Here is a 27872-nt window from a genome sequence, read left to right as displayed (position 1 = left end):
TCGGGGTGCAGCGGTTGCTCAAGTCCCTTCAGCGGACGGCAAGTCGTGCTGAAGGAAGGAGTAACTGCCCATTGCGCTTTGCTCTGTTTTGGTTTTGTTTCGTAGGTTATTTCTTGGTCTGATCCTTGGTGTTTGTATTTTGGATATTCCTTTAAAATCTGCCCCCCCACAAATATATTTCCCAGTTCCATCACTCTTTGCTTTCTTCCTCCTGTACAATAATAACAGCAGGACAGATGGATCTCTTTCTTCTCTTTCTTACGTTTAATTCCCTGTTGTTTGTGGGTTTCATTTTGTTTGGTATTTATATCTAAAGGACGTTCCACGGGTTAGAAAGACGATAGTCACGGTAAATTTTATTTCATTTTAATATTATTTCACTTATTCATTAATTTTAAAATTCATTTAGGAATTCAACTGATTTCATTTTCTAAGCGCTTTTCAGTTTTTAGGCAAAATGGATTTTAATGAAAAAGAGCAAAAGAGCCAAAAATGAACCAACAGGCAAACTTCACTTTCAGGAGGAGAAATTCCATCCCGGGCGTGTGCAAGCCAACAGGACGACGGTGACCTTGAGTCCGCAGCGTTTCCCACAAACTTGCCTCCGGTGACTCTGGACGACCTGCCCTCTGAAAACCTTGCAGGACACCGCGAGAGTTCAAATCAGATTTCATCGTGTCCAGCGCGTCCAGCCAGCAGGTTACTCATGGGAAATGCACAGCGGTGGGCGACAGCAGATTTCCAGTTGTATGAGAAACTGAGTCTGCTCTTGTGTCACTTATTAATTATGGTATTACTTATTTGTACTACACCTGTTAACTTTCTGTTGCCCACCCTTGTATTTTAAAATGATATGTCTCTCTTTTGTCTAAAGGACAAAAGTAAAACAAAACAGAAAGTCAAGTGTGCTTGATGTTTGAGTGAAAAAATCAGAAGCTGCTCTTTCTAAGTTTTAACATGAAGTAACCTGATTACACCCAAGTCAGAACAGGCCAACACATTTTAGGAACTTAAGTAAGTTCTTAATCTAAGTTGGTGAAATTTCCAAATTGCCACTCATTAATAACACATAGATCATTGAAGACTAGTACAAATCCTGAGGTCTTATTAAAATCAAGATCCTCATTGACACTATTTTACTATTTTTAAACTGCCATCACTTCTAGTTTGGCCAGAAGAAATTACACCTGAAACAAACAAAAATATTTAGAAAAAATATATGTATTTTTCATATTATGGGTCTCACCTTGATATTTTGAAGTTGAACTGAGAAATCATTTTTTCCTCTGAATTTCATTAGTCTTTTTTGTTTCTGTTAGTTTATGAAGCACTAAAGGAAACACAAAACAACCAAAATTAGGCGAGAAAATGCTGTACCTTGGGACTCGTGATCACTTGCCAAGTGAAATGACCACTGAAGTCTTCAATGCTCTGCCCCCTCCCCAACCCCTCACATCCATCCCCATCCTGTGTGTTCACGAAGAGAATGCTCACTGAGTGTGGAGCGTTAGGTCAGCTCCACGGAGGTAATAAGCACATGAAGAAAACAGGGCCACCTGTCACATTTGAAAAGCACGCACACGCCCAGGAAAGAAGAATCAACAAAACGAGAAGAAAACGAACTACACCGCAGAAACTAATCATAAGTACACAAAGTACACAGGTGTGTTTATTACAGTTTGCAAGCACTTGGTTCTACATTTCAAAAACGCCACCATCGAGCTGTTGGCACATTTATGTACAAAACAGATTAATTGTAATGCCTGCTACAAAGCACTCCTTGTGAAAATACAAACTCTAATACCAGGGGAAAAAAAGGCAAAAGCATCAACATCATTACATAAGTTTGAAAGACAGTTTTAAAAATCATCACAAACTGTTAAGACACAGAACTGAAACACTATCATATAGAATTTAAAGAAGCCCATTAATACTTTTGCTGAATATCTGTAATACTGCATATATCAGAAAATGTTGAACCAGTAAGGTAATCTAAAAAAAAAAAAGAAGCAAAACCCCAAATTAATTAAATAATACTACAGATGCATTTTCATGCCACAGAGAACCCTAGTAATATCCCTACGTACTACAAGAACTTGTAAAATTATGGGTGATGTGTGACTAGCCAGCGTACAAAGGTTGTTTCACTCCATAAAGTTTATTAGAAATGCACTTACCGAGAAAAGGTTTCACAATGGTCAAATCAGTGCACGGTTCTATCTAGTTCCCATGCACTGATCAAAATGTCTTGTCAGGAGACAGCATTTTCAAAGACACTTTACAGCATTCTTGTAGCATTAGAAATAGTCAAGAGTCAAGGTTAAAACAAACACCAAATTTGGTCCAGTAATACTGATTGCAGTTTTTTTTTTTATTCTTTTGATATAGGTACTTCTTATAAATGAATAGGAACGAACATTTGGTTAAAATGACTTACTGGAAATAAAAGCACAGATACGCCACCACACTTGGGAAGGTTACACTGTGTAGTGGCCTCTAACCATACTTTAAAAAACACTACAGGTAAACCAACGTAGATTGGGAGGCTGCAAGCAACGCTATTATATTAATGGAAGCCTTTTCAAATCTATCATACACGTCTGAGGGGTAGTTTACAGAGGTGCAATCCCATGAACCTTTTTAAAGTAGGTAAAACGACTTCGGAGGGGTTAGTGTGCTTATTGTTCATACGCCGCCTTCATGAAGGTAACTCACGTTCCACGCTAACATGTTCAAAGTCCAACCCAGCCACTGCTTAAGTCACAGAGAGACCCTTCTCCCGCTGTCCGCGCTAGTCACTTCCATCGAAACCGTCTCCAGGCTGCACGTGAAAAGGTCCGCCTGGCGTCACGACCTCAGAACGGCGGCAGGCCATGCATTTAGCATCACGGTTTGTACATGCTCACAACATAGACTTGAAGAACCGGAGGGAAATACCTCTTCAGTACGCCAGGAAAAAAATACAGTGTTAACAAAGATAAGAAGCACTTTTTTTTTTTTGACCTACTCTTACGAATTTAGAAATTGCACCTTAGATGGATGAAGACATCGACCAGGGCCCGGAGTGACGCGGCCCTGGTCTTCAGACAAGATTTTCCGCGTCTCAGGAAGAGTCAGCAGAACACCATCTCTGTCTGCGGTTCATAATGTACAGTGGTCCCTTGGAAGGTTACCTGTAGTTAAACTAGTTACCGAAATCAAAACTAAAAAGTATAAAAAGCTATTTTATTCCAAAACATAAGAAAGAATGCAAAAGGTGTTCTGTATAACACAAGGGAAGTGGGTAAAAATCAATTAGATCTCTGCATTTGGCGGTGCCGGGATCATCGCTCTTAAGAACTATGAAATGAGTTTGAGAGATTTAAAAACAAGAAGGCTGGACAGGAGCTTGTGGAAGAGGTCTGATTACACCAGGCTGACAGATTCGGAAATGAAGTGCTCCCCAGCAAGCAGCGGGCTCGGGTGGTTCCTAAGTCACCCTCCGCGTCGTTGATGAGGAGCACTTCCCTTTTAGTTTCAGAGGGTCGGGTGGGGGGGCGGCCCTGGGCTGGACGCCGGTGTGCCGGAACGGGGCCGGCCGGGAGGGCTCCGCTTATGTGTAGGCGTTGAGCCGCTCTTTGGAGCGGGTGGAGTGGATGTCGTGCAGCTCTTGCTCCTCCTTGGACTTGATGTCCTCGTACTTCTGCATGCGGCAGGCGTCCTTCACGTAGGCCCAGTTGGCGGACAGAACCATCAGGTAGTGAACCTAAGCAGAGACAACGACAGTTTATACGGGAGGCTGCGGGGTGTCTCCCCGGCGCCTCCCAGCAGGAGAGGAGTGTGCCCATTGCACACGTGCTTGCACGAGACATGTTCACTAGTTAAGTGCAACCAGGTGTCCGCGGTGATAGGAATGATGTAAATGCAACCCATTCCTTGCGCGCTCCTCCGACGGCAAAACACCATCTTGGCTTTCTTTTTTCCCCTATGTCTTATTCTTTTCCATTCTGACGCTTCCAAGACTGATTTTTTAATCTTTATGTGGTGTTTCCTGTCCATGCTGCCCTCACCTGCCCAAACCATATGACTATCCCTTTCATGTCCGTGCATCTATGTCTTCTAACCCATAATCGGAAATAGTCTCGCATGCAGCTTGAGTTGAGTCAACCTGAATTAAGGGGAGGGTACACTGTCTGCTGTGCCATCGAAAGAGCGGTCATAGAAACCCCGAAATAAACCTGTGGATTTCACCATCCAGTGCATTTTCCATCCAGTGAGTGTTGCAGCTCCCCTTAGATTCAAACCGCACAAGAGCAGGTGTTGTGTCCTGTGGATTTGGCACATTTACAGGTATCCACACCAGCGAGACTAGTGCCGGGCTCACAAAGGAAGCTCGGGGTTTGTCCGGGGCATGAAGTCACTCCAGTGACGAAGACCCCGATGGACTCGGACTGACGCCGCAGGGAGGGTCACTTGCGTGTTTTCTCACTTGCCCTCCCTCTGGGTCCCCAGGAGAGAGCGAGCAGTTTTCTGGGTGAGGAATTTCGGTGGATAAGTAGGGAGGGGAAACCAAGTTGGTAGCTTTCTGCTTTCTCTAAGTTTTGATGGGAGGGCAATATTTTTACCCCTAATTTAGTAACAGAGAACACTAAAACGTTGATTAGTCAAGAACACACTAAAAGGCAGGAGGTAGGTTTGTCCTAGGAAAGAGCAGGTGGACACAGAGAGTGCAAACTCAGTCCTGAATGGTGGCTACTGTGGTGGATTAAGGTCATTAACAGACAGCAGGAAAAAATAAAACAACTTTGACGTAACAGCATGAGACAAGAGGCATACCAGCAAGCATGAGCTATTTTCAGAATGTTCTGTTTCCTCTGAAATTTTGCATTTTGGTTAACAAAGATTATAAGCTACATGTGAGTGGCACCTGTGGGTTATATTCTTGTTCTCCAAGGCCTTTTCTGAGTGAAGCGGAACAAGTGTTGCACCTGTAACCAAGTTCACGCGGTACCGTTTCGGTGCTGGGCAAATGTCAAGTGCAGTAGAGAGTGCTTAGCAACTAGTGGGCACTCAATGCATTTGCCACATGAGCAAATGCTGTGTTTTCAGATGTTCAAACATTTTCCTTTGAAAGCCTGGGGACATGTAGCCCCTGAGTCATTAAATATTGTATGGATGCCTTCAGACTTGAACTTCAGCGACCTTGTAGCTCAGACACTAGTGCTTCCCAGTCGGCCCTCAGACCTCTCATCTGGCCTGAGGGGACACAACCTGCCAGGCCCCTTACTGTCGCTCAGCAGGTAAACATGACCATGGGCACCAGGTGCAAGGCCAAGGTGATGAATGTTGTCAGCAGAGAGAATTCCTAACATCGCTAACACGTAATGCAGCAGGGCCCATGTTAATGTTAGTGCACATTCTACTAACCCTGCCTTGGGGGTGAGAACAGGTGCTGTGTTGCGAGAACGGAATGCATTCGTGTACATGAAGCGTTTGACGGTGCGTTCAATGCTTCAGAGCAACGTCAGCCGGTAGCAGAGTCCTGCTGGGAGCAGCACTAGTACCAGGAGCAGCAGCGGTAGTGACATGACTCCTGTCTCCTGAGAACCGAACTACTGCCAGAGCTAATAAATTGCAAAAATGGGTGCAAATTAGTATTTAGATATTATACATTTCTGAAGGAATCTATGCTTTGCATATATTTAGATATCCAGAAGTAGGCTTTGTACTTAAAAAATCTTCTAGCCTCTTGCTGTTTGAAAGAGAATTTGTTTCTACCTTAATATCTAAAGCTATGCAAAGTATAGATTCCTTCAGAAATACATAGCATTTAAATTTTTATAATCTTAAGGTCTTTTGGTGATAGACACATTTCAGAGTAGGCATTGTTAAGGGCATTTAAATACCGTAATAGATTTAGACAGGTGCTGCTCCCTGATATGCTCCGCCTGAGGGCGGGCACGTTTACACAGAATTTTACATGCACCTAGACGCTGCAAAAGCAGACAAAGCTTTGTTATACACCTCTTTGCAAGGAGCACTCTACTGAGCTCTTACACGTGGGTGTACAGTGCCTGAGCAGGCACATCCCCACAGGTGATCCATCACCCAGGGATGACCAGATCGAGAAGGTGCTTCCTCTCGTCTCACAGCCAGGTGGGGCAGTGGGCACCGTGCGGGCTGGAAACGTCACTGCCCAGGCCACGTGGGTGCTTCCCCGGGGCACGCTTTAGCTTTGAGTTGAGGTCAAGGTTAGAAGGTGTTGACTTATTGCTTTCCTGTGATCCCTCCAATCAATCAGCCAACGTGATCTTATGAAGCACCTCATGTTCTGAAATGAAATTCCTACTAGAAGTTTCTACACTAACTCTAAATTAACACAATACATTAAGAACATATCTGGAAACCCACTTTAGCCCTGACTTAGTGGGCTTTGTTAGGTATTTTAAAAAATCACTTTTAATAAAACAACATCAGATCTTGATACAAAAGCCAGCATGAAGTCACTAAAAATAGCTGGTCTGAAATGGCTCATTAGCATGTTAGCATTATCCCGTCACTCCTATTTTTAGTCTTTGACAAGAGGTAAAATGCTCTTATTCTTGCAACGGCGCTCCTTCACCAACACGTTAGACTGTGGGCTGGCACCCCAGGAAAGGAATCAAATTAGTGCAAGTCAGCTCAGCATGCCTGCAGCTTGGACGGGCTGCAGCGGTGGCGAGGTTACTAGGAGACATCGAGCTTTCTAAGCTGCTGATACTCTGGGGCATGAAACAACCTCTGCGGGCCCTGCCTGCAGGAGCGGTGGCTGCTGCTCAGAGTGTTTGCTCGCTGCTGGTGGTCGGCAGCCCAGCGAGCAGTCTGCAATCCGGGGAGAGCTGCAGAGGAGGAGAAGCATCTGGCACGTAGTAGGTCCTCCAGACTTGCCCAAAGCCAGACTCTAGGGGTTTGTTAATATTTCTTAAGAAAATTGGATACAGGAGACATGACATGAAACTGCTGAGATTTATTTTAAGGAAATTAATCTTTTTTTCATAAGTGATTCAGTGGCTTTTTATGTTCTTATTTAAGGGGGAAAAGACGATAACGTAAGTTACAGAATCGATGATGTTACTTAGAAGGTCGCACTGATGGGTTCCTATGTGCCACAGAGATTGTTTTTCTATAACAGTAATCTAATGTCTACATGCTAATGAGTTTACTTATTTTTGTCACTGTTACCATGTTACTGAGAGCTGTAACCCTTAAACTGATTACTGAATGTTATCTCTGCTGTAATGATGATATTTCTTTAGGATAAGCCTTGGCTTTCACTTTTTATTTACCCAGCGTTCCCCACCCACCTTTTTTTGTTTCCCCTGCTGGTAAAATAAATGACTCATCTGGACTTCTGATAGGATGGCCTCTGCAAGCAAATACCTCTGCAGTTCAAATCGAGAACCCAAGCCCAGGGGCTTCGAGGTCTTACCATGGCAATGACCGCTGCCCCCGCTCCAGCCAGCGCCACGATGAACAAGTGGAAGGTCATGTTCAGCTGCAGAGGAAACCACAGAAGGAACACGTGTGTCAAGGTCTGAGACAGCAGAGCGCTCAGGCCTGCGGCTTCTTAGGAATAAGAGCTTGTTCGTCTTTAACAGAAATGAGCCTGCGATAAGCCACTCACTCCGCAAGCATCGCTACAATATCTTTTCTCCTGCAGATCATTTAAATCTTTGCAACAGCTTCCTGTTAACGTGATTTCATTAGAAAGATGAGATCATGATTAATAATGATGGCTTTCAGTAATAGAACAAATAAGGCTAGGGTATCACTTTTTAAATAAAACTAACAATGATAGTTTCTAGAAAAAAGTTAAAATATTTATTATAATTTTATTGACATATACAGAGCATCTCATTCATGTTTATTTCCTAGTCCCCCTGCACAACATCACTGCAAGAAAAACTGCTTTTGAAAGAAAAAGTGGGAAACTGAAATGTAGAATGCTCTATCCTCCAAACAGCAAACCAAAGCTAAGATTCTGACAAAATTCAAGGCTGTGAAAACACTCACCTCAGTGGATTCACACATCCTCAGGAAATTCTCAGAGACGGTGCAAATTTTCCTTTCCTCTCCAATGGTCACAATCCCTGTAACGTGTAGAAAAAGCATGTTCTCAGGAGGCCAGTGGGAGGAAACGGAACTTGTGCACAGAAAACCTGGGCAAGTTCCGTTGTCTGTTACATCACAATAGAGAGACTCTTCCTCAGCCTCATTGCTAGGTAACAATCCTGTGCAGCCCTGTAGGGGGCAGCGCCGACCTCTCTGGCCCTCGAGTGAAGGACGGCACACGCTCAGTCTGAGCTCGCTCCAGCACCAGGACCCCGGCTGCAGCCAGTCCCGGGTCCGGTCCAGTCACGGAAGGACGTAGGCATGACAGTCGCTTTGGCAGCGAAGTCCCAGACCGCTGTGAAGTCTGAACCTCAGTTGATTCTGTGGGTGCACGGCTGCTGTTAGTCTACAAAAGCAGAGCGCCCGAAGGAGAAGTTTTTCCCTGCTCCTATTGAAAGCGGGGCCATTAGTAAGGGGAACTACAGAGCTGTAACTGCACTCAGCGCACCCTCGGTGCAGCTGGTTTATGGGCCAGCCGCGTCAGGATCGCTTGGGGCAATCGTCAAACATTCGTGTTTCTGGACTCCAGCAGAGAACTGTGAAGTCAGGACCTACGGCTGCTTGCCAGGGCCTCGGCCTTTATCACACGCCCTCGGGGGACCCGGTGCCACAGACCTCATTTTAGAGAGGGGACCAGGTTCATCCTAATGTGGATCCTTTGTTTTATCCCGAAGTGGAGCTCACACATTAGAGCTGCGGCCACAGGCTTTCGCTACAGCTATGTTTTCAGTGTCCTCTCAGCTGGCTAAACAGAAGCGATATATTTCTGGCTTTGCAAGAACTAGATGTGCCTGAAATATGAGAAAGCTTCAGAGAAAATAATGCCAAATGTGTGCACGCAGAGACTATTATTTGTCCATTTTTATGAAGGGAGTTGTAAGCCAGACAAGTTGGTGGTAGACAAAATTAACAGATAATCTGATACTGTGTCTCTGGGCCATGCCGGAAGAAGAGTTGGCTTGGGCCACACAAGCACTCACGAACACTGGTGCGCAAAACAAAACAAAAAAAGTTTTTAAGTAAATTTACGATCTCACGTTGCGCCGCATTCATAGCCATCCTGGGCCCGTGGCCCGTGGCCCGCGGGTCGGACGCCCCTGGACAGTGACTCGGGGAAACCGCTGCGCGGGGCGGTTCCACCCACGGGGATCCACCTACCGAACTGGCGCAGGTCCAGGCAGAGGTTGGCGCCCTCCACGAGCGTGGTGTTGCGGCAGATGGTCCACAGGTTGAAGTACATGTACACGGGCAGGGCGGTGAAGGCTGTCACCCCCAGCCAGGCCAGCATGAACAGGTACGTCAGCATGATGAACTGCGGCCGAGAAAAGGGCGAGAGAGGACACGTGTGGGCTACTGGGAAAGCAGAGCTTTCTGTTTACGGCGCGCGCGCACACACGGTGGAAGGATTTCCGCGCTGTCGTTTTAAGGCTGGTAGGGGCTGCAGCATGGGAAACAGAGGGCGATGGGCAGAGGCCACGTGAGTACGCCTGCTGGGGACTCAGGTGCCCGCAGAGGTTCAGGCGAGCAAGGACCGTCCCCTTTGCGTCTCAATCCCGTGGTATTTGTGTATTTATCGTAAGATTCTCACCAACCCATTCTTGAAACTTCAGAAAACATTGTGCAAAAGGAGGCGAGCCCGTGTCAAATTCACATTACAACGTCATGCACGCCATGTCGTATCATCAGTGTTTAAGCTACTTAATCGTGTTTATGTCACATTACCAATATGGTGATTCTCATGTCGTTTTTGTAGGTAATGATATTCGTGTGAATGTCTACTCTTTTAATGATTTGTGTGAACTTTAAATCTAAGTCTTTCATGCATGTTAATTTTACTTTTGTTAGAGAAACATAGTAAAGTATGGTTTTCAGTTTGAACATAGTTTTTTCCTTAGTAAATATAGTCAAAGGCCACTTGTGTATCCCAGATACACTTGAAAAGGAGGCTTAGCTTCAGGGTAGGTGATGCAGAGTTTCAGCTCCACCATAGCTTAGCTGCTCAAACAGAGACAGACAGATGCATGTATTAGTAGGTGGATGAATAGCTGATAAAAATATATGTATTAGTGTGGTTTCAAATCACTTACTAAGTATTTAATCCATTTTATCTGCATACAGAATAGCTTAAGCAATTACATACTCTTCCTGTCTCCACTAACACTTGTACTAGCGGCTGTAATCAGAGTTTACCGAAAGGGAACACATGTAGTCGCGTGCTGTGAGGCCACACGCAGGCTGGAACCCACGCACTGACACAAACGGGTGGCATTTCTTCATGCCAGGTGCGTGTCACTGGGCTTACAGGCACAGGTCCCACGATCAGAGGGGCAATTCATTGTACAAATTGCCTACGTAGGTACACCCGACAGGAGACAGTGGTAGCAGAGAGTCTCATGGGAGCGGCCATGTTCTTCTGTCATGTGGTGTTAATTAATCAGATTCAGATATTAGCGATCAAAGTCTGGATTATCCCTGAAAAGCAGCCGGATAAGAAAGTCACTGCCAAACCATTGCTCTGCCTCAATACCCGTGTCTTGTCCCCCCGAGCCTGGGTCAGTGGAGTGCGGCCTCTTTTCCACCACACACAGCCCCCACCCTGATGGCCAGCGAGGCACCCGCCAGCTCAGCACAGAGGGCGTGAACAACAACAGGGCCAGCAGAGAAGTTTTAGAGTGACGCTCTTGTCCATATTCCGATGGTGGCCCGCAATCGTCACCGACACGGTATGAAGGAAGGAGCACACGCGTCGCACACTCGTGGCTCCACACCCGGGCGATCACAGCCGGAGCAGTCAGCTTCCTGCCTTCGAGCAGCGCCCAGCAGGCGGACTTCACGCTCTCGGGGCGACGGGGCCGCTCTCCAGGTCGCTCACACGGCGGTGTGCTCTCTCGACCCACAGTCTTCGTGTGCTATGATTCGCGGTGTGTACATTTTCTCCCAGGGGCATACGATTTCCCTTCCCTTTCTCCCGCACAACCCAGCTACCCTCAACTCTATCTTCAGAACGAAGTTGGAAGTCGGACAGTGATGTGGTCTGGGTGTGTACGCATCCTGTGTGTGCCGGCGAATCTGAATCGGCACTGGGGGGTGCACGATGTGTGTCCCCTCTGCACACTGTGGTCAGGAGTTCGAGCCCCTGAGGGTAGGGATTGTATTGAAAGTTGCATCTTCTGAGACATTTCCTGATGACTGTGCGACAGTTACACGACCAGAGTCAGAACACGGGGTGACCAGTGCATGTGAACGTGAGTGTGAACATGAAGTTGGATTTTTAATCCTTTAAACATACTGCGTTACCTAATGCAGCAATAGGAGCACAGGTGACAATGTCTGAAACATCGCCCCGACACTGAAAGCTAACTTTCCACAGACATTGGCTGCTCCCCGAGTTTCAGAGGCGCAGTTCTATGACTTCTGAGGAGAAGCAGCAGAGTATTCCGGCTCTGCTTTGACGCCTCTGGTGGTCGCATTTGCAGAAGGCCAACACAACGTAGAATATGTGCAGTGAATCGAATTCACGCTCACATTCAGCTCCGTTAATTCCCCTGGTAATGAGCTCTAGCCAGGTTTTGCCCCATGATTATGGTAAAACCACAAACAAGTGAAACTTATTTAATAACTCAGAATATATACTAAAATAACACTTTATTTTACAGTGCTGTAGGACAGCTGGTGCACCTACATGAAAGTAGAGCTGTGGCTGACATAGAGACAACTGAGGCTGAGGATAGTGGGGAATTTATACAACAAATAGGAAAAGCGCTGGGATAAAGCTAAGGAGACCTGAGATCAACCTTATCACCTACAAATTGCTAAGTGTCACTGGACTTCAGAAATCCAGAACGTAATGAACACTTTCTAATAACATGGCTGCTTCTCCTCCCAAAGCTGACTTCCTGCTGGCCCGTCCTGTGAAGCGCTGACAAGGTCCTTACACTGTGAGCTGGCAGGTGTACTCACACCTTCTACATCCCAGGGGAAACAAAGCCTGGCTAAACATACTAGCAAATAAAACGTTTTGAGTATTAAGCTGTTTAAACCAGGGAAGGGACTGGAGTATGCTTCCACCGCTCCGTGCTCTGTTTCCTGACCTCACGCGTGATCAGGTGCGTGGCAGGATGTGGGCTGCAGAGAACGAGGAATGCTCCCTCCTATTCTCCTCATCAGAAGAATAAAAATGTGCCATGTAGAAATCCAGACAACATCTGGCCTTGACACACCCTGGGCTGCCTACAGTAAACATTTCCCATTTTGCTCGACTCCACCCGAGACAAAGGAGAATATTTCTCGGGTGCTCCTTATTCCTTCTCCTTTCTGGGGGCGGAAGGAAGCAAGTCCACAGCTAAAGCTGACTGCGCAGGGTGGCCTTGCTCACCCACCCAGCCCAGGCGCCAAGGGTCCACTAAGCTGCAAAGTATCAGTAATCATGCCGCCCGTCTCAGTGCCCACCCACTTCGGCTGTCACTCATCTGGATGACGTCATGCAAGTCCCTTTCCATTCTCTGCCACTTGATTCTGATCTGCAGGAGGGCAGAGTCTGATTAACTGACTTATCGTGCATCAAGCGCTGACACACTGCCGCTTACTTACTGTGTGCCTGGCCGAAATGTCACATCTGCTTAGCAAGAAAGGGGCCTGACAGCACACTGACTGCCAGCCCAGGTTTCGAGCTGGGTTGAGTCTGGGCTGCTCTTTCTGCTTCTGCACGTGCCGCTGGGAAAGGGGGACCCCCGATAACCCCGCCCCCCACCCCGAGACCGAGGTGGCGCTGGGGTGAGTTCCTTGCTGAGCGGCAGTCAGCGCACACCCTGGCACACGGGACGTGCAGGTCAAACCTCAGCCTGCTCCTCGGGCTGGGATCACTGCCACCGCCCCCGAAACAGATGGTGTGCCTGAAGGATGGGACGCTACAGGGTGAGGAAATCAGGTTCCATTCCACGTTTGGAGAAAAGAAGAAGAAGAAGAAGTCCTTGCGTGGGGGAAAGGCATTCAGAGGGGGCTCCTGCTTGAGCAGAAAGGCACATTTTGCAACAATAAAAACGAATAAAAAAAGAATTAATCCAAGACCTTTAACTTAATGTTCTCCAGATCTGTAATTTCATATTACCGATCCTACGAACTTAGATATTGCAATATTGACCCCCCATGAGTCTCTCAAGAGAGTATTCCAGAGACAACTATAAATATATAAATAAATACCCACAACAGTTTCTTATCACCACTGAGCTGAGCAGCACAGCAGACTTTGTTATAAGCTGGTAAAAAAAATGTTTGGTGGTTAAAATGTATCTTTTTTTTAACTTTTCTGTAAGGCTGAAATGAATTACATCATCCCTTATGAGAGACATCGTAATCAAGAGGAAATACGTGCTGTACTTAAATGCATACTCTTACATAACATTGGAAAAGTAAGAAAACATGTTAGTCAAGGATGAAAGTGGCGAAGTTGCATCAGAGGAGAACTATTATGCATAAAAATGCAGAAGTACATTCAGCCATATTACTCTCCACATTGAGACCCGTGTGCTTTCATAGACAGACACGCATTGCCCGCATTGGCTCTGGAGTATGACAAATGGACTTACCATTAACCATCAGGCCAATAAGGACTTAAAACCTAAATTAGTATAGTAGTATCATTCTTATCTTATATGTCACTGTTAAACAGATATTAGATGATACAATTCTCCCCAAATTTAAGGTAAAATACAGACATGCAGTAAGGAGAAGAGACACGTACTGCCTATAAATTGCAGGTGGCTTTTTCTGTCATTGGAATTTCTCAACATTGCCTTGAAACCCCAAAGCCCTTTGAGAAAAAATAAATCGTAAATCAGCTGACTGTTTTGCTGCATGTGGTTGAGAATTTGAAACTGGACGTTCACGTGGAATAATCTTACTTCGGGAAACCACGCTGAGAGTTAGGATCGCGATCACAGGGGGGAACCGTACTGAGGGGTTTAAAAACCCCTTCCACCCCCGGCAGGCGAAGACACACACCTGTGCGCCCCTGAAACGAACTCACGCGTGACACTGAACGTTCTCGACCAACGTACCCAGGCGCTGACGCAGCGGCCGCAGGCGGTGATCTTGAAGTCCCCGTAGAGGTCTCGGATGGCGCCGGTGGTGAAGAAGCCCTCCACCATGAGCAGGATGCCGTAGACGAAGAAGGCCGCCGCCAGGCCGTAGATGACGTACTTGAAGATGTCGATCCTGGGGAGAGAAGGCCACGTTTACTTTCATCACCGCGCTCTGCGGCTGAACCTGTGCCGGGCCCTCCGGAGCTCACGGTTCCTTCGGGGCGAGGCCTGGGGAGCATGTACGGGCCTAATGCAGGTTGGCTGTAGGCACGCTTTTGCTCCATAGGCCTAACGTCTGTGTGTACATTTGATTCTTCCACTCCCAGTACCTGCCGGCAAGGGCTTGTCCTGTCTGTGCATTGCCCTTCCCTCCCCACTGCCCCTTCCCAAGCCGCCTTGGATAAGCGGTGAGTCCCATTGCTAGGGAGTTGGCTTAAATTCATGCGATAACTAGGATGCTCAACACATGATTTCTCTAATTATGACAAAATACCAAGTATAAAGATTTCTGTATATACCACTGAGTTTTAAAAGAGGAGGAAAGCTTTATGGTTAATGATACATTCATTTTTGAGGAAATTACAACCTCAAATTTTTGTTATTATAAAAAGCCAGTTGTAATTGTGTTTTATGTCACGCTTACTGTAAACCATCACTACCATTTTCTGCTGATGATATCAGTAATAAAAAATTATAGCTTTACAGATAAGTGGTGATTGTGAGAAGTAAGCATTTTAGGGAGAATCACTATGAGAAATTGCACAGCATTGGGCATGAGCCAGGGTGCAGCATAATTCCAAGGAGGAGCGGGTAGGCATCCTTCCTGTTCTCACAGCCGAGTGCCCCGTATGCGAGAGACCCCTGGATTGTCCGCAACTTGCAGATGGATTTTTCTGTTATTCTAAATGTTGTAGGGGAACCCCAAAGCCCTTTTGAAAACAAAATCATAGAATTTGCCACTTGCATGTCTTCTTTGACAAATGTCTATTTAAGTCCTTTGCTCATTTGTAAGTCAAGTTATTTACTGATTTGTTTATTTACTTTTGCTATCGAGCTATAGGAGTTCCTGATGTGTTTTGGGTGTTAATCCCTTGTTGGCTACACGGTGTGCGGATACTTTCTCCCACGCTGTAGGCTGCCTCCTCGCTCTGCTGGTGTCTCTGCTGCACAGACGCCTCCAGGTTGCACGAGGTCCCATGTGTCTGTTCTTGCCTTTGCCGCCTGCACTTTGGGTGCCATGTCTCAGAAATCCTCACCAGTACCAATATCATGAAGTTTTCCCCTCTGTTTTCTTCTAAGAATTGTACAGTGTCAGGTCTTACATACGAATGGTGTAAGATGAGGGTCCAATTTCACTCATTGGCAAGTGAATGTCCATTTCCCCCAAAATCATTTCTAAAGATACTGTCCTTTCCCCATGGTGTGGTCTTAATACCTTGTCGAACATCATTTCACTGTATTGTACAGGCAAGGGTTCACCTCTGAGCTCTCTGCTTCGCTCCATTTGTCTGTCTGTCTCTAGGTTAGCACTAGGATGCTTTGATTACTGCCGCTTTATAATGTTTTAAAATTTTAGAGTGTAAGGTCACCAGTAATGTTCCTCTTTCTCAAGATTATTTTGACTATTTGGGTTCCATATGAATTTTGGGTATATGTGGTTCCATATGAATTTTAGGATTGCTTTTACCCATTTTCATTAAAAAAATCATTGGGATTTTGATGAGGATTGCATTTAATCTGTAGGCTGCTCTGGGTAGTATGTGAATTCTGACAATACAATCTCCTCCAACTGCTGCTTCTTTAATTTATTTCAGCCATGTTTAATAGTTTTCAGCATACAAATCTGCCCCCTTCCTGTTTAAGTTTATTCCTCAGTATTTTATTCCTTTTGATTTTTATTGTAAGTGGGATGGCGTTTGTATAAATTCAGACTTCTTAAATTGGTTAAGGCTTGAGTTACCTACCGAGTTCTCTGTCCTGATGTTCCACATGCCCTTGAGAAGAATGTGTACTCTGCTGCAGTTGGATAGAATGTTCTAGCATGCCCGTGAGGCTGACTTGCAGAACAGTGCTGTCCAAGTCCTCTGCTTCCTAATTAATCTTCTGTCTGGACCTTCCATCAGAACACCCACCATTTCTACTACAGAAAGTGGCTACTGTTTCTCCCGTCAGGTCTGACAGAGTTTGTTCTGCCTGATGTTGAGTGCATATGTAACTGTCAAATATTCCTAGTGAATTGACCCATTTATCATTGCATAAAGTTCTCCATTGTCTCTTTTGACAGTTTTGGCTTAAAGTATATTTTGTTTAATACCAGCATGGCCACCCTTGCTCTCCTTTGGTTAGCATTTGCTTGGAATCTTTTTTCATCCTTTTACTATGTTTACCTTTAAATCTAAAGAGATTCTCCTATAGCCCACAGGGATTGAATCCTGTTTTTATGACCCTTTAGTCACTTTGCATCTTTAGATTGGGGAGTTTAATCCACTTACTTTTAAAGTTATTACGGATAACACAGGACTTGCTATTGCCACTTAGTCATTTTCTATTTGTCTTGTAGCTTTTTTTTTGTCTTGCTGTCTCTTGGTGTCTTCCTTTCCATTTCACTGATTTTTTTTAACAGTGACATGCTTTTGTGCCTTTCTCAATTTCTTTTATATATCTTCTATAGATATTTTCTCGGTGGTTATCATAGGGCATACACAGAACATCTTAGAGTTAATTTTGAGAAGAGAACTTCAATCACATACAAACACTCTGAACGTTTACTCATCTCAGCCACACGCTTTATGTTATCGGTATTACAAATTACATTTTTTAATGTTATGTAGCCATTACCATATTTCTGCAGCTACAGCATTTTTATACTTTTTTCTTTTAACTTCTGTGCCAGAATTAAAAGTGATTTATGTGGTAGTATTGACAGTATTCTGTATTTGTCTATATTTACCTTTACTAGTGAGCTTTATACTTTCATGGGCTTTTGTGTTGCTATTTAAAGTGTTTTTATTCCAACTTGAAGGGTTCCCTTTAAGCCTTTCTTGTATGGCAAATCTAGTGGTGATAAACTTCCTCAGCTCTTTTTTTAAATTCTGAGGAGTTGTTTCTCCTTCATATGTGAAGGGTATTTTTGGCAGACACAGTATCCTTGGTTGGCAGTTTCTTTCCCTCAGTGATGTAAACCACCTCACTCCCCTCTGGCATGCAAGAGTTTGCAAAGAAATCAACCGATAGCCTCATCCAGTTTCCCTTCTAGGTAAAGAGTTGCTTGCTCTAGATTCTTTCAGAATTCTGTTTTTCCATGTTTGATAATTTGATTATATGTCTCGATGTGGATTTCTTTACATTTATCCTAATTAGAGTCCACTGAGGTTCTTGAATCTTGATGTCTAAGTCCTTGTGCAGATTTGGGAAGTCTTCTGTCATTGTTTTTATAAATAAGCTTTCTGCTCCTTTCTGTCTTCTTCTGGACTCCCACAGGGAACGTTTGGACCAGCCGGAAGGTGCCCCCTGAGTCTCTATGGCTTTCTTTACTCTGGTTCACTCCTTCGGCTCCTCTGACTGGATGATTTCAAATGACACGTCTATGAGTTTGCTGATTCTTCATTCGGCTCCATCAACCAGCTTTTGAACCCCTCTAGCGAATTTTTCAGGTCAGTTATTTAACCCCCAAGTTTCTGTTTGGTTCTTTCTTATGTTTTCTATCTCTTTGTTGATATTCTCATTTTGTTCAAGCATTGTTTCCTTGAGTTTATAAGGCATCTTTATGATGGTTATTTTGAATTCTGCGTCTCATGATTCATGTAACTCCATTTCTTTAAGACTGTTTTCTAGAGATTAATTTTGTTCCTTTATGGGCAGTGTTTTCCTTATTTCTTCAGGGGTCTTGTAATTTAGTTTTGCGGGTCTGTGTGTTTGGAAAAACAGCAACCTCTCCCAGTCTTTAAAGAATTAGCTTTGTACGAAAGAAGATCCTCACCAATCAGTCTGTCTAGACATTCTTATGGCCACTGAAACCTTTTTTTCGGGGGGTGTAATTTTGAAGGGCCCGTGAGTGTAATTTCTTGAGTCGACAGACTTGCTGGTTTCTTTCTCAGAAGCTCATAACCTTGCTCTTCCCGGTGCCCATCTGCGGCACAGCCCGGTCTGCTTCTACACCAAGGAGCTGCCCCGATCCCCCTTGTTCTGAGCAGCCACTCCGCATCCACAGTTTGCCGGATGCAGGAGAGTCAGGCTCAGGTTCGGAGATCTGAGGATGCTCATTGGTGGGCTTGGAAGACTGAGGCCAGGAGCCAGGGATGCAAACAGGGATTCTTCCCAGAGCTTCCAGAGGGAGCGCGATCCTGCCAGTATCTTGATTTCAGCCCATTTCAATGAGCTCAGTGTGACCCGATTCAGACTTGTGACGTCCGGAACTTTAAAAGAATAATAAATTTGTGTTTTTTTAACTTACTAAATTTGTTGTATACAGTAACTACAGAAAGCTAATGCATTACTATGATAAACAGCATGGTACATCTCTGGAAACAGTGTAAGTTGTTCCTTTAAGAAAAGTTCCTAGAAAATGTTGAGGTCTATTTTGCAGAAGTCGTGTTCAGGAAGTTTGTGCCACAATAAAGACGTGTTGATGATGAGTAAGAGGGACTATTCTCTCTTTGTTTTCCAATCCCAGGTATCATCGTTCAATTTTCCTGATAAATTTATAGTAAAAAATGGTATTATTTTAATTGATTTTCTTAGTTTAGTAGTATGGAGGAAGATGTATTTACAAGGTATTAATCATTTTGTATTTTTAATGGGATATGTTTCATATCTTGCCAATTTTTCTACTGGAATACCTAGAATATATTTTTGTTGTTAATTTTGAATTTATTAGAATTAAGCACACTTGTCATGTAACTGGTAAATATCTCCCTCAGTTTTTCATACATTTTAATGTTTTCACACACTTTCATGAGTAAAATTTAATTTATATTGTGTCAAATCTATAAGTCTTTATTTCTTATATTGCTTAAATAATACTTGCCCCATAATATGTGAAATCTTAATCTATATGTTCTTCTAGCAAGTATGAATTAATTTACTCTTACATTTTAACTTTCAATCCATCTGAAAGTATTTTGGTAAAAAGGTGAGTAGGGTCATGGTTTTATATGTGCTTATAGGTTCACCTGTATGTATGTCTGTGCCGATACCATATGGTATTGATTACTGTAGCTGCTCCATTCCCTGTTTCATTAGCCTGATGGATCCCACATGTAGTAACTATTATTCTCTAATTTGTATCTGCTTAATAGGATGTGGATGGCACTTTCTTTCCTACGTCAGCACTTGAAGAGAAGTAATTTGTCCTGTTCCATCTTGTGTCCCTGTACATCAGCACAGTGAGTGGCTCACAGCAGACCCAGTGATTTCTGCTAAGTGACTGAATTCACTAAAAGAAACACCAGACAAAAATTAGCCTGAAGAGCATGTATGCATATTTGGAAACAAGAACAATATAAAACTACAATAAATTCAAAGAGTTTTAAATACATTTCCACACTAGATATTCACAATAACCAAATCAACAAAATTAGAATTAAGATAGTTGTTCTTGAATAAAGAAGGCCAAGATTTATTGAGTGACTTATAGATTGTAAACATCTCAGAACTGGAACTTCATTACCAGCCACACCTGAACACCTTCACTGAGTCAGCCCACGAACTCTGTAGAAAACTCTGACCCTTAGAAAGTCCTTTGTACTGAGTCTAACAACTATTTCCCTGTAAACTGGAACTCATTGGCTCAAATCTCTCTGAACCACAAAGAACAAAGTAAGTTTCCTTGTACATGATAACCTTACACACATTATTTGAATAAAATCCTCATAGTTTTATTTGTAAATATTTTTCTACACTTGCTGTATTCTTGGGCATTAGGAAAGAAAACAGGAATTAAAACTTTGAATTCTAACTCAGTCTGAAACCTACCCAGATATGTACCTTGGCTTAAATGTCTGCTCTAGCTAAGTGGCAAATCAGTGGGCGCATTATGTAAGCAGGATGGCTTAATTGTTGCCCAGAGACAAACAGGCTTTTGGAAGCATGACAGTGACTGTCAACGTGGAGATAGCGCTTTAGGGAAGACATCGCTGTCATGACAACCACTGTCACCACCATTATCATCACATCATGTTCATCAAGAATCAGTGCTTATAAACACGTGAGCCATGTGACAGTTGTTTTAAAATGCCAACTCAGTTGATGCCCATGACAGCCTTAGGAAGCAGGTGGCGTCAGTGAGTCCCCTTTCCTGAGGAAGGACTGAAGCAGACAGGTTCAGTAACTTGTGCAAGGGAAGAGAGGTAAGGTGGGAAGGAGAAGAGGCCACCTAAACAAACCCAGGAGTTTGGCCTCACGTACTGTTGTCTCTCTCTCTCTCAGCTTCTCACACTTAATGTATTGGTCTGGTGGTGGTGGTGGTTTTCCTTAAACACCCATCTGAGCACTACTAGTCTGGCTGAAATATTGCCTAGGAAGGTACTCACTGTTTATTTTTATTTTATCAGGAGTTAGGAATTCAGTACAGTTTTCTAACTGATGTTCTAGCAACAACTGACATTATTTTTGACTCTCCACAACTAATCAATAATCTCACATCAACATGAATTTGCCTGATCTTCAAACATCTTATAAGGAGAAGATTGCAGCCATCTGGCTTGACTGTCAACCCCCTGGGTCAGAACAGATGGCGTGTGCACACTGCTGTGACGTCCACGAGCCTATGAAACCTGGCTTTATCTTGCCATGAATTCCTGCTTTCCTTTCCTCCTCACTCCCATCCATTAGGCCGCTGATAACAGTTTCCTATTTCATTAATTTCTGAGGAATAAACATGAACGACAGGCAGACTAAGATTTATACACATATTATGTTAGTTGAGAGCACAACCAATACACCTATTTTATTGAGCTCACTGCCTGCTTTTGCTTTAGACATACAGGAACTGATTTTTATGTGTGCATTAAATATCAAAGAATTCATTATCTAGTAAACCCAGTTTTTGATGCATCGACCTCAGGTCACAGTCAGAATTGTGAAAATGAAATACATCCACTCCAGAAATCAATAGTACCAGTTCCTCAATCCTGATTACAATTAGTCAAAACCCTAATACAATCTGTCCGATGTTTTCAAGGGAGCACTGTATTGTCAATAAGGTTGTCCCTTGCTCAGTCTCAGGAGAGTCATTCAAGAGGCCAAGTCACTTGGCCAAGTTAGTGGTTTGAATTGTCTGACATCTAATTTTCTAACCAGTTTCTGTATTTCTTTGTCCTATCTGTGAATCTGCTTTGCAAAGGTAAAATATTTACCTTGCTTCTTGCTCACCCAGTCAAGGGAAACCTATGAAGCACAATGGTAACGCCTTGCCAGGGGGCTCACGGATGAGAGTCCAAATCTCAAATCAGAAAACTGGCCTCACCACACAGCCAAATGTGGCATAACAGTGAGCTGTTCCCGGGGCCCAGGGGCCAAACCGGCTCCCGCGAACAACAGGAGCTGTACTTCGAGTGTGGGGATATTCCCCAGTGAGCACAGTGGGTGAAATTACATGCTCATTGTCACAATCATTTGGAGCCAGCAAATGGCCATGAACTTGAAAGACTAAACTGACAGATTAAGGGAAGAAAAACTTCTGGGAAACCAAGCAGGTGAGGAGAAACAGAAGGATTCTTAAATATATATCAGTGGGTCACAAGGTCTTTGAGAGATTCACTTTCCCCACTCTGGGGAGGTGCCCACATCGCAAATAGAATTTGACAAAGTGATTTAATGGGCAACATCAGTATAGGAGCTACATTTCAGATCGCCTTCCACTGGTGAGAGCTAACGGTATTTAGAATTAATGTCCAAAATAGAGATTGCATGAGAATGGGGGTTATTTGCAAATCTATTTATGAGAAGTCAGTATTGGAAACTGGATAGATGACCAGTGAAACAGAAGACACACATTTCGGTGTATGAGGCCCACAGGCTGGGAAACACCGCCCATGTTGAGATACGTGAATGTGTTTACAAGGAGGAAGACGGAGAAGAAACAGAGAGTGAGAAGCTGAGGTGGAGGAGTGACTCCTCTGATCCCAAGGACCTCGGGTGGGGGGCTGGGATCTTGGACAATTGGTTTTATCTTCCAGTTCCCACTCCAGTCAACAGGCTTATTTCCTTTATAAGCCAACCGTGTGGGAGCACTTGGTTTGACTGAATCAAGGATAAGAACTATGGAGAAAAGGAACGGGCTCTCCATATGTCACTAAGGTTGGCCAACAAGTCTTTTCTCCACAATCATTCTCTTTCACATTCTTTTCCAAGCTGCCTTAGAGGATGTCCAAGCAAGGGTGTTGCCTGTACTACCGCTTTCCCCTACCTCTGCTTTGCATTCTGTATTTTCCTTCCTTTGTTTCTGATCTGTCCCTCTGAGAGCCTTGGCAGGCAGCCCCGCCCAGGGTAGTTTCTGCCTGGTCTAAACCTTTACGGAGACTTTGAATGTACTCGTTGGCACTGGTTGTACCTACTAGTTTATGGGACATATCTCCCCTCGGTGTTTTCTCGGCCTGTTTGTTGACAGAGAATCATAATTCACTTGGTGGCTTCACAGAGTCTGGTGTAGCAATTTTAGTTATTTGAAATACGAAATGAGGGCTCATGTGAATCCTTGCCGTTATTCCTGTCAAAACGGGACTCTGCCCATTCCAAACAGGCTTCGCTGGTGGTGCACTTCACTCCCAACCTAAGAGAACAGCGCAGTAAAAGTGCTACCTTTGCATCGTCTCTGACTTCTCTCTTAAGCTTCCCCTGTGGACAAGCACGTCAGAGCTCGGGCAGAGTGCTGCGACCAGGCACTGTCGGGGTGTCGAACAGCTTGACCACTGGTTTCTCCTCCATGCGTGTCCCCAACCCATGACGCTTATTAGGCTTGTGTTTCTTTAAAACGTCTATTCCAAAATTAAAGTTAGCAATTTGGATGTAGCCTAAATATAGAGAATCTGTAGATTTTAAGGACATCTGTGGTAGCTTAAAATAATGCACAGTGAAAATGTATTTTGTCCAGTGTAGGCTGAAATAAAACTAAAAAGAAAATGTCAGTTTTACCACATTAAAATATACCCATGCAGTCATTTTCTTAAGGTTCTCTGAAACTGACTTGCAATTATCCAAATCATTTTCAATAGTTTAATTATATTTCCAATGATAAAGGTCACTTATAAACTCTCGAAGATCAATTCATGCTATACAGCCAATATAATAGAAATTGATAAACTATTTACTGTGAACTTACAGAATTCAATTTAATGGATAATGCTAATTCTGTAGAAAAAATTATAAAATAAAGTTATATCAGTATATTCCTTTCTCTTTTTTAGGTCATGATTTGAAAAATTTGTTATTTCTTCATTTCCATTTGTCAGAGACATAGATGAGCTCTAAACAGATACTTCAGAGTTAGTGAATATGTTTTAAAATAAATCTACTTCTTAACTGAGTAGCTAGCTAATCAACTCTCTCCTCCTCTTAATCACTGTGTGTGTGTGACAGAGGGTGGTAGGGGGCTGGTTCTCAGTCTCACCCTCTTACCTTGTTATAAACCTTTTCTTTAAAAGGTTTTAGTTATTTACTTTTAGACAGAGGGGAAGGGAAGGAGAAAGAGAGGGAGCAAAACATCAATGTGTGGTTGCTTCTCGCGTGCTCCCTACCGGGGACCTGGCCTGCAACCCAGGCATGGGCCCTGACTGAGAATCAAACCAGCGACCCTTTGGTTCGCAGGCCTACACTTAATCCACTGAGCCACACCAGCCAGGGCTGTTGTATTTCTTATTTTATGACCAATCAGTCTCAAATTTTAAGTACCAACATAAATATTTCAACTTTCCTTTCCCTAAAACATTTGTTCTCATTCTGTCCAGGGTCCATGCTTCCCACCTGCAAGAAAGGAATTTTCACTCTGTGGCTTGATAAAATGGTGCATCTCTTTTTCTCTCATCATTTTCATGGTAACCAACAACTTTAATGAATAAGATAACAAATATAACTTAGGAGCAATACTTTGCTCAAGATCATCTATCTGCCTGCAGCTGACAGACTATTTAAAAATTAGCAATATGTTGTATTTTCTGAAATTGGGGTTGGAGAAAAGTTACATTCTTTCTACTTAGAAAGTTGTCCGGACAACTCATCCCGGTGTTGTCGTGGATTAGGGCCCGAGGCTATAAATAATTACACCAGGTCAGTAGGAACTTCCCTGGTAAATCAGAAATAGGACTAACTCCTTTTTGATGGAGTTACAAGTCAAAAGCAAAGTCCTCCTCCCAGCTGTATCACCACAAAGAGTTGTAACTATGAAAGCTTCTTATTCCAGAAAAAGTGTATGAAAATTAAGAAGGTTTGAATTTATTTATAAATAAATAAATTAAAAAATGACAAAATGAAGCAAGGTGAAAAACATTATAATCACACAGTCCCAAAAAGCATGAAATAAGTGCTGTTACAATAGAGTTTCTATCTGCTGGGATTAGAAAATACAGCACGGTAAATAGGGTATTTTCTTTTTGTGGGCAGGAAATCACTGCATAAATGATCTGAATTGGGAATTTATCAGAAAATAAATTCTTCTGTAACTCTTTCTTTATGTATTGATTTCAGAGAGAGAGTGGAAGGGGAAAGAAGGAGGGACGGACGGAGAGGCGGACATCAGTCTGTTGTTCCGCTTACTGGTGCACTCGTGGGTGGCTTCTTGTGTGCGCCCTGACCAGAGAGCAAACCCACAGCCTCGGTGCATCGGGCGGTGCTCGAATCAACTGAGCTGCCCGGCCAGGGCCAATCCTCAGCTCTTTCTTCCTATAACATTAGGCAATAAAGGACTGAAACTGGAACAGCAAACTCTTTTTTACTTCTAGACTATGCTTATGTTATCTTTTTTTTAAAAATAGTAATCTCCTCATAATTTCGTGATCCCAGGAGTTTACCTGTTATGAGTAAAGTGTACATTTTAAGCATAATTGGTGCTTATGAATGAATAGGGGTCCTTATTTCTTACGACTTTCCCTTTCACAGCCTTTCCCAATGTTTACGTACGTGGCCACATCATTTCTATGATACAGGAAAAGACAGATGATAGGATACCCCTGGTGCAGCACCAGGGAGTTTGGGTGATTTTTCTAGAAAAAGCAGCAGAGACTACATTTCTATTAGGCTCTCTCCTCTGGCTTCTGCCCTGTTCTACTAGAAAAGTCTCTGCTCAGATTGGAAGAGCAATGGAAAGGCGAGCAGTCTACTTAATGGTAACTGAATTTTGGTGAAAACATTGCATTCAAACCCATACACAAACTAAGTCCAGATTATGTTGGCCACTATCTTCTGCTATGTGTCCTGTACTCATGGCAAAGGTCAATGTCCTTTTGATTCATAGGCAAACTCTAAGAGAATTTTGTTTCTCCTGTATAACATGGCCTCACTTAACTCTAGACCCAACACCTCAACACCTGTGTTGAGTGAACACTCACTCAGCACACAGCAATGCGCCCATACACTCCCCAAACGAGAAGCCAGGCAGGGGTGGCCTACATGGTAAAGACGTCCAGCGTGTCTCCAGCAGTTCTTGCCATCTCAAAGTAGGTCTGCAGAATGTTGACCGTTCCCGAGAGCGCCTCATGGCCGCAGCCACAGAACAGGGCCACGCCAGCGTACAGCAGGATGGTGGCGATCAGAGAGGCGTAGGGGATGCCTCCCAGGCATTTAATACAGCACTCGAAGCACCCTGCATGGATCAATGGAAAAAAAGGTAGAAATTAATATTCCTTGTTAATCTAATCTTTTTCTCAAACTTCAGCGTTATGGGCAAGTATATTTGCATTTGTGGGTGACATCAGGTCATCTCTATACATCAAGGCCGAGGTTGCCCTGCAGGGTGTAAATGTCAAGTTCCTTGAGTAGAAACCCTTCCTCCAGACAACAGAATGGTTGCTTCTGCTCATGGCTTTGTCTTCTATCCCAACCCAACACAACAGAAGCCCTTCCTCCCCACCCAGACTTCCGGGAACAAATAATCTTCACATCCACGCGTGAGGATCATTCCTCCTTGACTTCACTGCTCTCAAGCTCCATGGGCTGCAGTTTTAATTTCAAGAACATTTGCTCTTTTGATCTCCCCGTGGCTGTATCTTTTAAACAGTTCGTCAAAATCTGTTCCTCGTGAAACCAATTGAGTGAACTTTAACCAGTAATTTACAATTTAAAGTTAAAGAGAACAGATTAGACAATGTCTGAGTGTGTTGCATGTGGAAAGGCAAATTATTTTAGAATCCTTTCAGTTCAGATTTTATGTGTGCCATTTTGTAGTGACTCATCATGCAAAATCGATTTCTTACTGTGCTGCATGGTAAAGGAGTGAGGAAGATCTTGGCCCAGTTGGACAGAGAGACCAGGGCACGTTGGGAACCTGATTCACCACTGTGCGTGTTTTTGACAAGTTGTTCGTCTGATTTCATCATTTGTAAAAAGATGACAGTAAGAATTTCCCTTGAGCGATTCCTGTGAGATTAAATGAGTTAATACATAAAATAGCGTACGACAGAGGAACCACTCAATAAATGTCTACCGTTATCAGACACAACTTTAACATTAACTGTTGTTGCCTTGTGATATGGTTTTCAAAATCTCCTTGACCACAGTAATCACTTTTGAAGTTCAGTCACTTTAGCCTTAATTTTCAATAGATGGCTTCAGACATTTATTCTGAGCAATTGGAAAACCATTGTTGTTAATATTCTAATTAAGCATCAGAATTTTCTAGGTGGTTGCTAGCTTTCTTCTTCTAAGGGATTGACTAGAAATGCTTAACCCTGCATGTTTTGCATAGGAAATACTGATGAGATGCTATGTGCGAGCCACAGGTGAGGGGGTGGAGTTTAGGTAAGAGGGCTGATGGCCAGGAGGAGGATGACCTGTTTCGCTTCAATCCACCCCTGTCCCCCACTCCTTCCCAGACTGGCCTCCTGCTGTTCTCCTTTTGGAAATCTTTTTTTTTTAAAGGTTTTTTTAAAAAAATTTATTTTAATTATTGTTCAAATACAATTTTCTATCTTTTACTCCCATCCCAGTCCCCCCATCCCTTCCCACCTCCCTCCCATTTCCACCCGCCCCTAGTTTTTGTCCATGTGTCCTTTATACTTGTTACTATAAACCCTTCCCATTTTCCCCTGAAATTCCCTCCCCTCTCCCCTCTGGTTACTGTCAGCCTGTCCTCTATTTCAGTGTCTTTGATTATATTTTGCTTGTTTCTTTGTTTTGTTGATTAGGTTCCTGTTGGAAATTCTTGATTGATCTCTTTTCATAAGGCCCCTCCAAAACTCCCCACATAATTGACTTTTTCTTTCTTCAGAAACAAATAACAAGGGTGCTGGGAAATGCATTGTTACTCAGTGTGCTTGAGTCCCAGGAAGATCTGGGTGCGCTTTATCTGGAACGCATATGTTTCCAGCAACACACAGTCCATGCAATGATTGCAGAGTTCCCGTGTGAAGCACCTTCATATTCAGGGGGTGGGCGGGCTAGTCTGCTATTTGGATACTGACCCCCGAGCTGGCCTTCTCAAGAGAATTATGGCTCATCTCATCTGCCCCCGAG

The 27872-nt window shown here is 43.7% G+C and overlaps 1 protein-coding gene across 3 annotated transcripts in view; it reads right to left on the bottom strand.

Annotated features, from left to right (window-relative positions):
* Positions 1 to 1637: 1637 nt before the first annotated feature.
* The window catches only part of GPM6A (glycoprotein M6A), a 184969-nt gene continuing 158734 nt past the window's right edge, over positions 1638 to 27872 (bottom strand). For all 3 annotated transcript variants that reach the window (XM_045821708.1, XM_045821709.1, XM_045821707.1), the window contains 6 exons: positions 25812 to 26004; positions 14187 to 14343; positions 9289 to 9442; positions 8032 to 8108; positions 7448 to 7513; positions 1638 to 3745 (listed from right to left, as the gene is read on the bottom strand). In XM_045821708.1, coding sequence (XP_045677664.1) covers positions 3593 to 3745; positions 7448 to 7513; positions 8032 to 8108; positions 9289 to 9442; positions 14187 to 14343; positions 25812 to 26004 — 800 coding nt within the window. In that variant the 3' untranslated portion in view covers positions 1638 to 3592. The remainder of the gene's footprint in view (positions 3746 to 7447; positions 7514 to 8031; positions 8109 to 9288; positions 9443 to 14186; positions 14344 to 25811; positions 26005 to 27872) is intronic.

This window comes from Phyllostomus hastatus, unplaced genomic scaffold (assembly GCF_019186645.2).
Source record: "Phyllostomus hastatus isolate PE091 unplaced genomic scaffold, TTU_PhHast_1.1 phas_scaffold_46, whole genome shotgun sequence".
Lineage (NCBI taxonomy): Eukaryota > Metazoa > Chordata > Mammalia > Chiroptera > Phyllostomidae > Phyllostomus > Phyllostomus hastatus.
The sequence above is the reverse complement of the archived record's forward strand: the minus strand, read 5'-3'. Positions and strand labels throughout refer to the sequence as shown.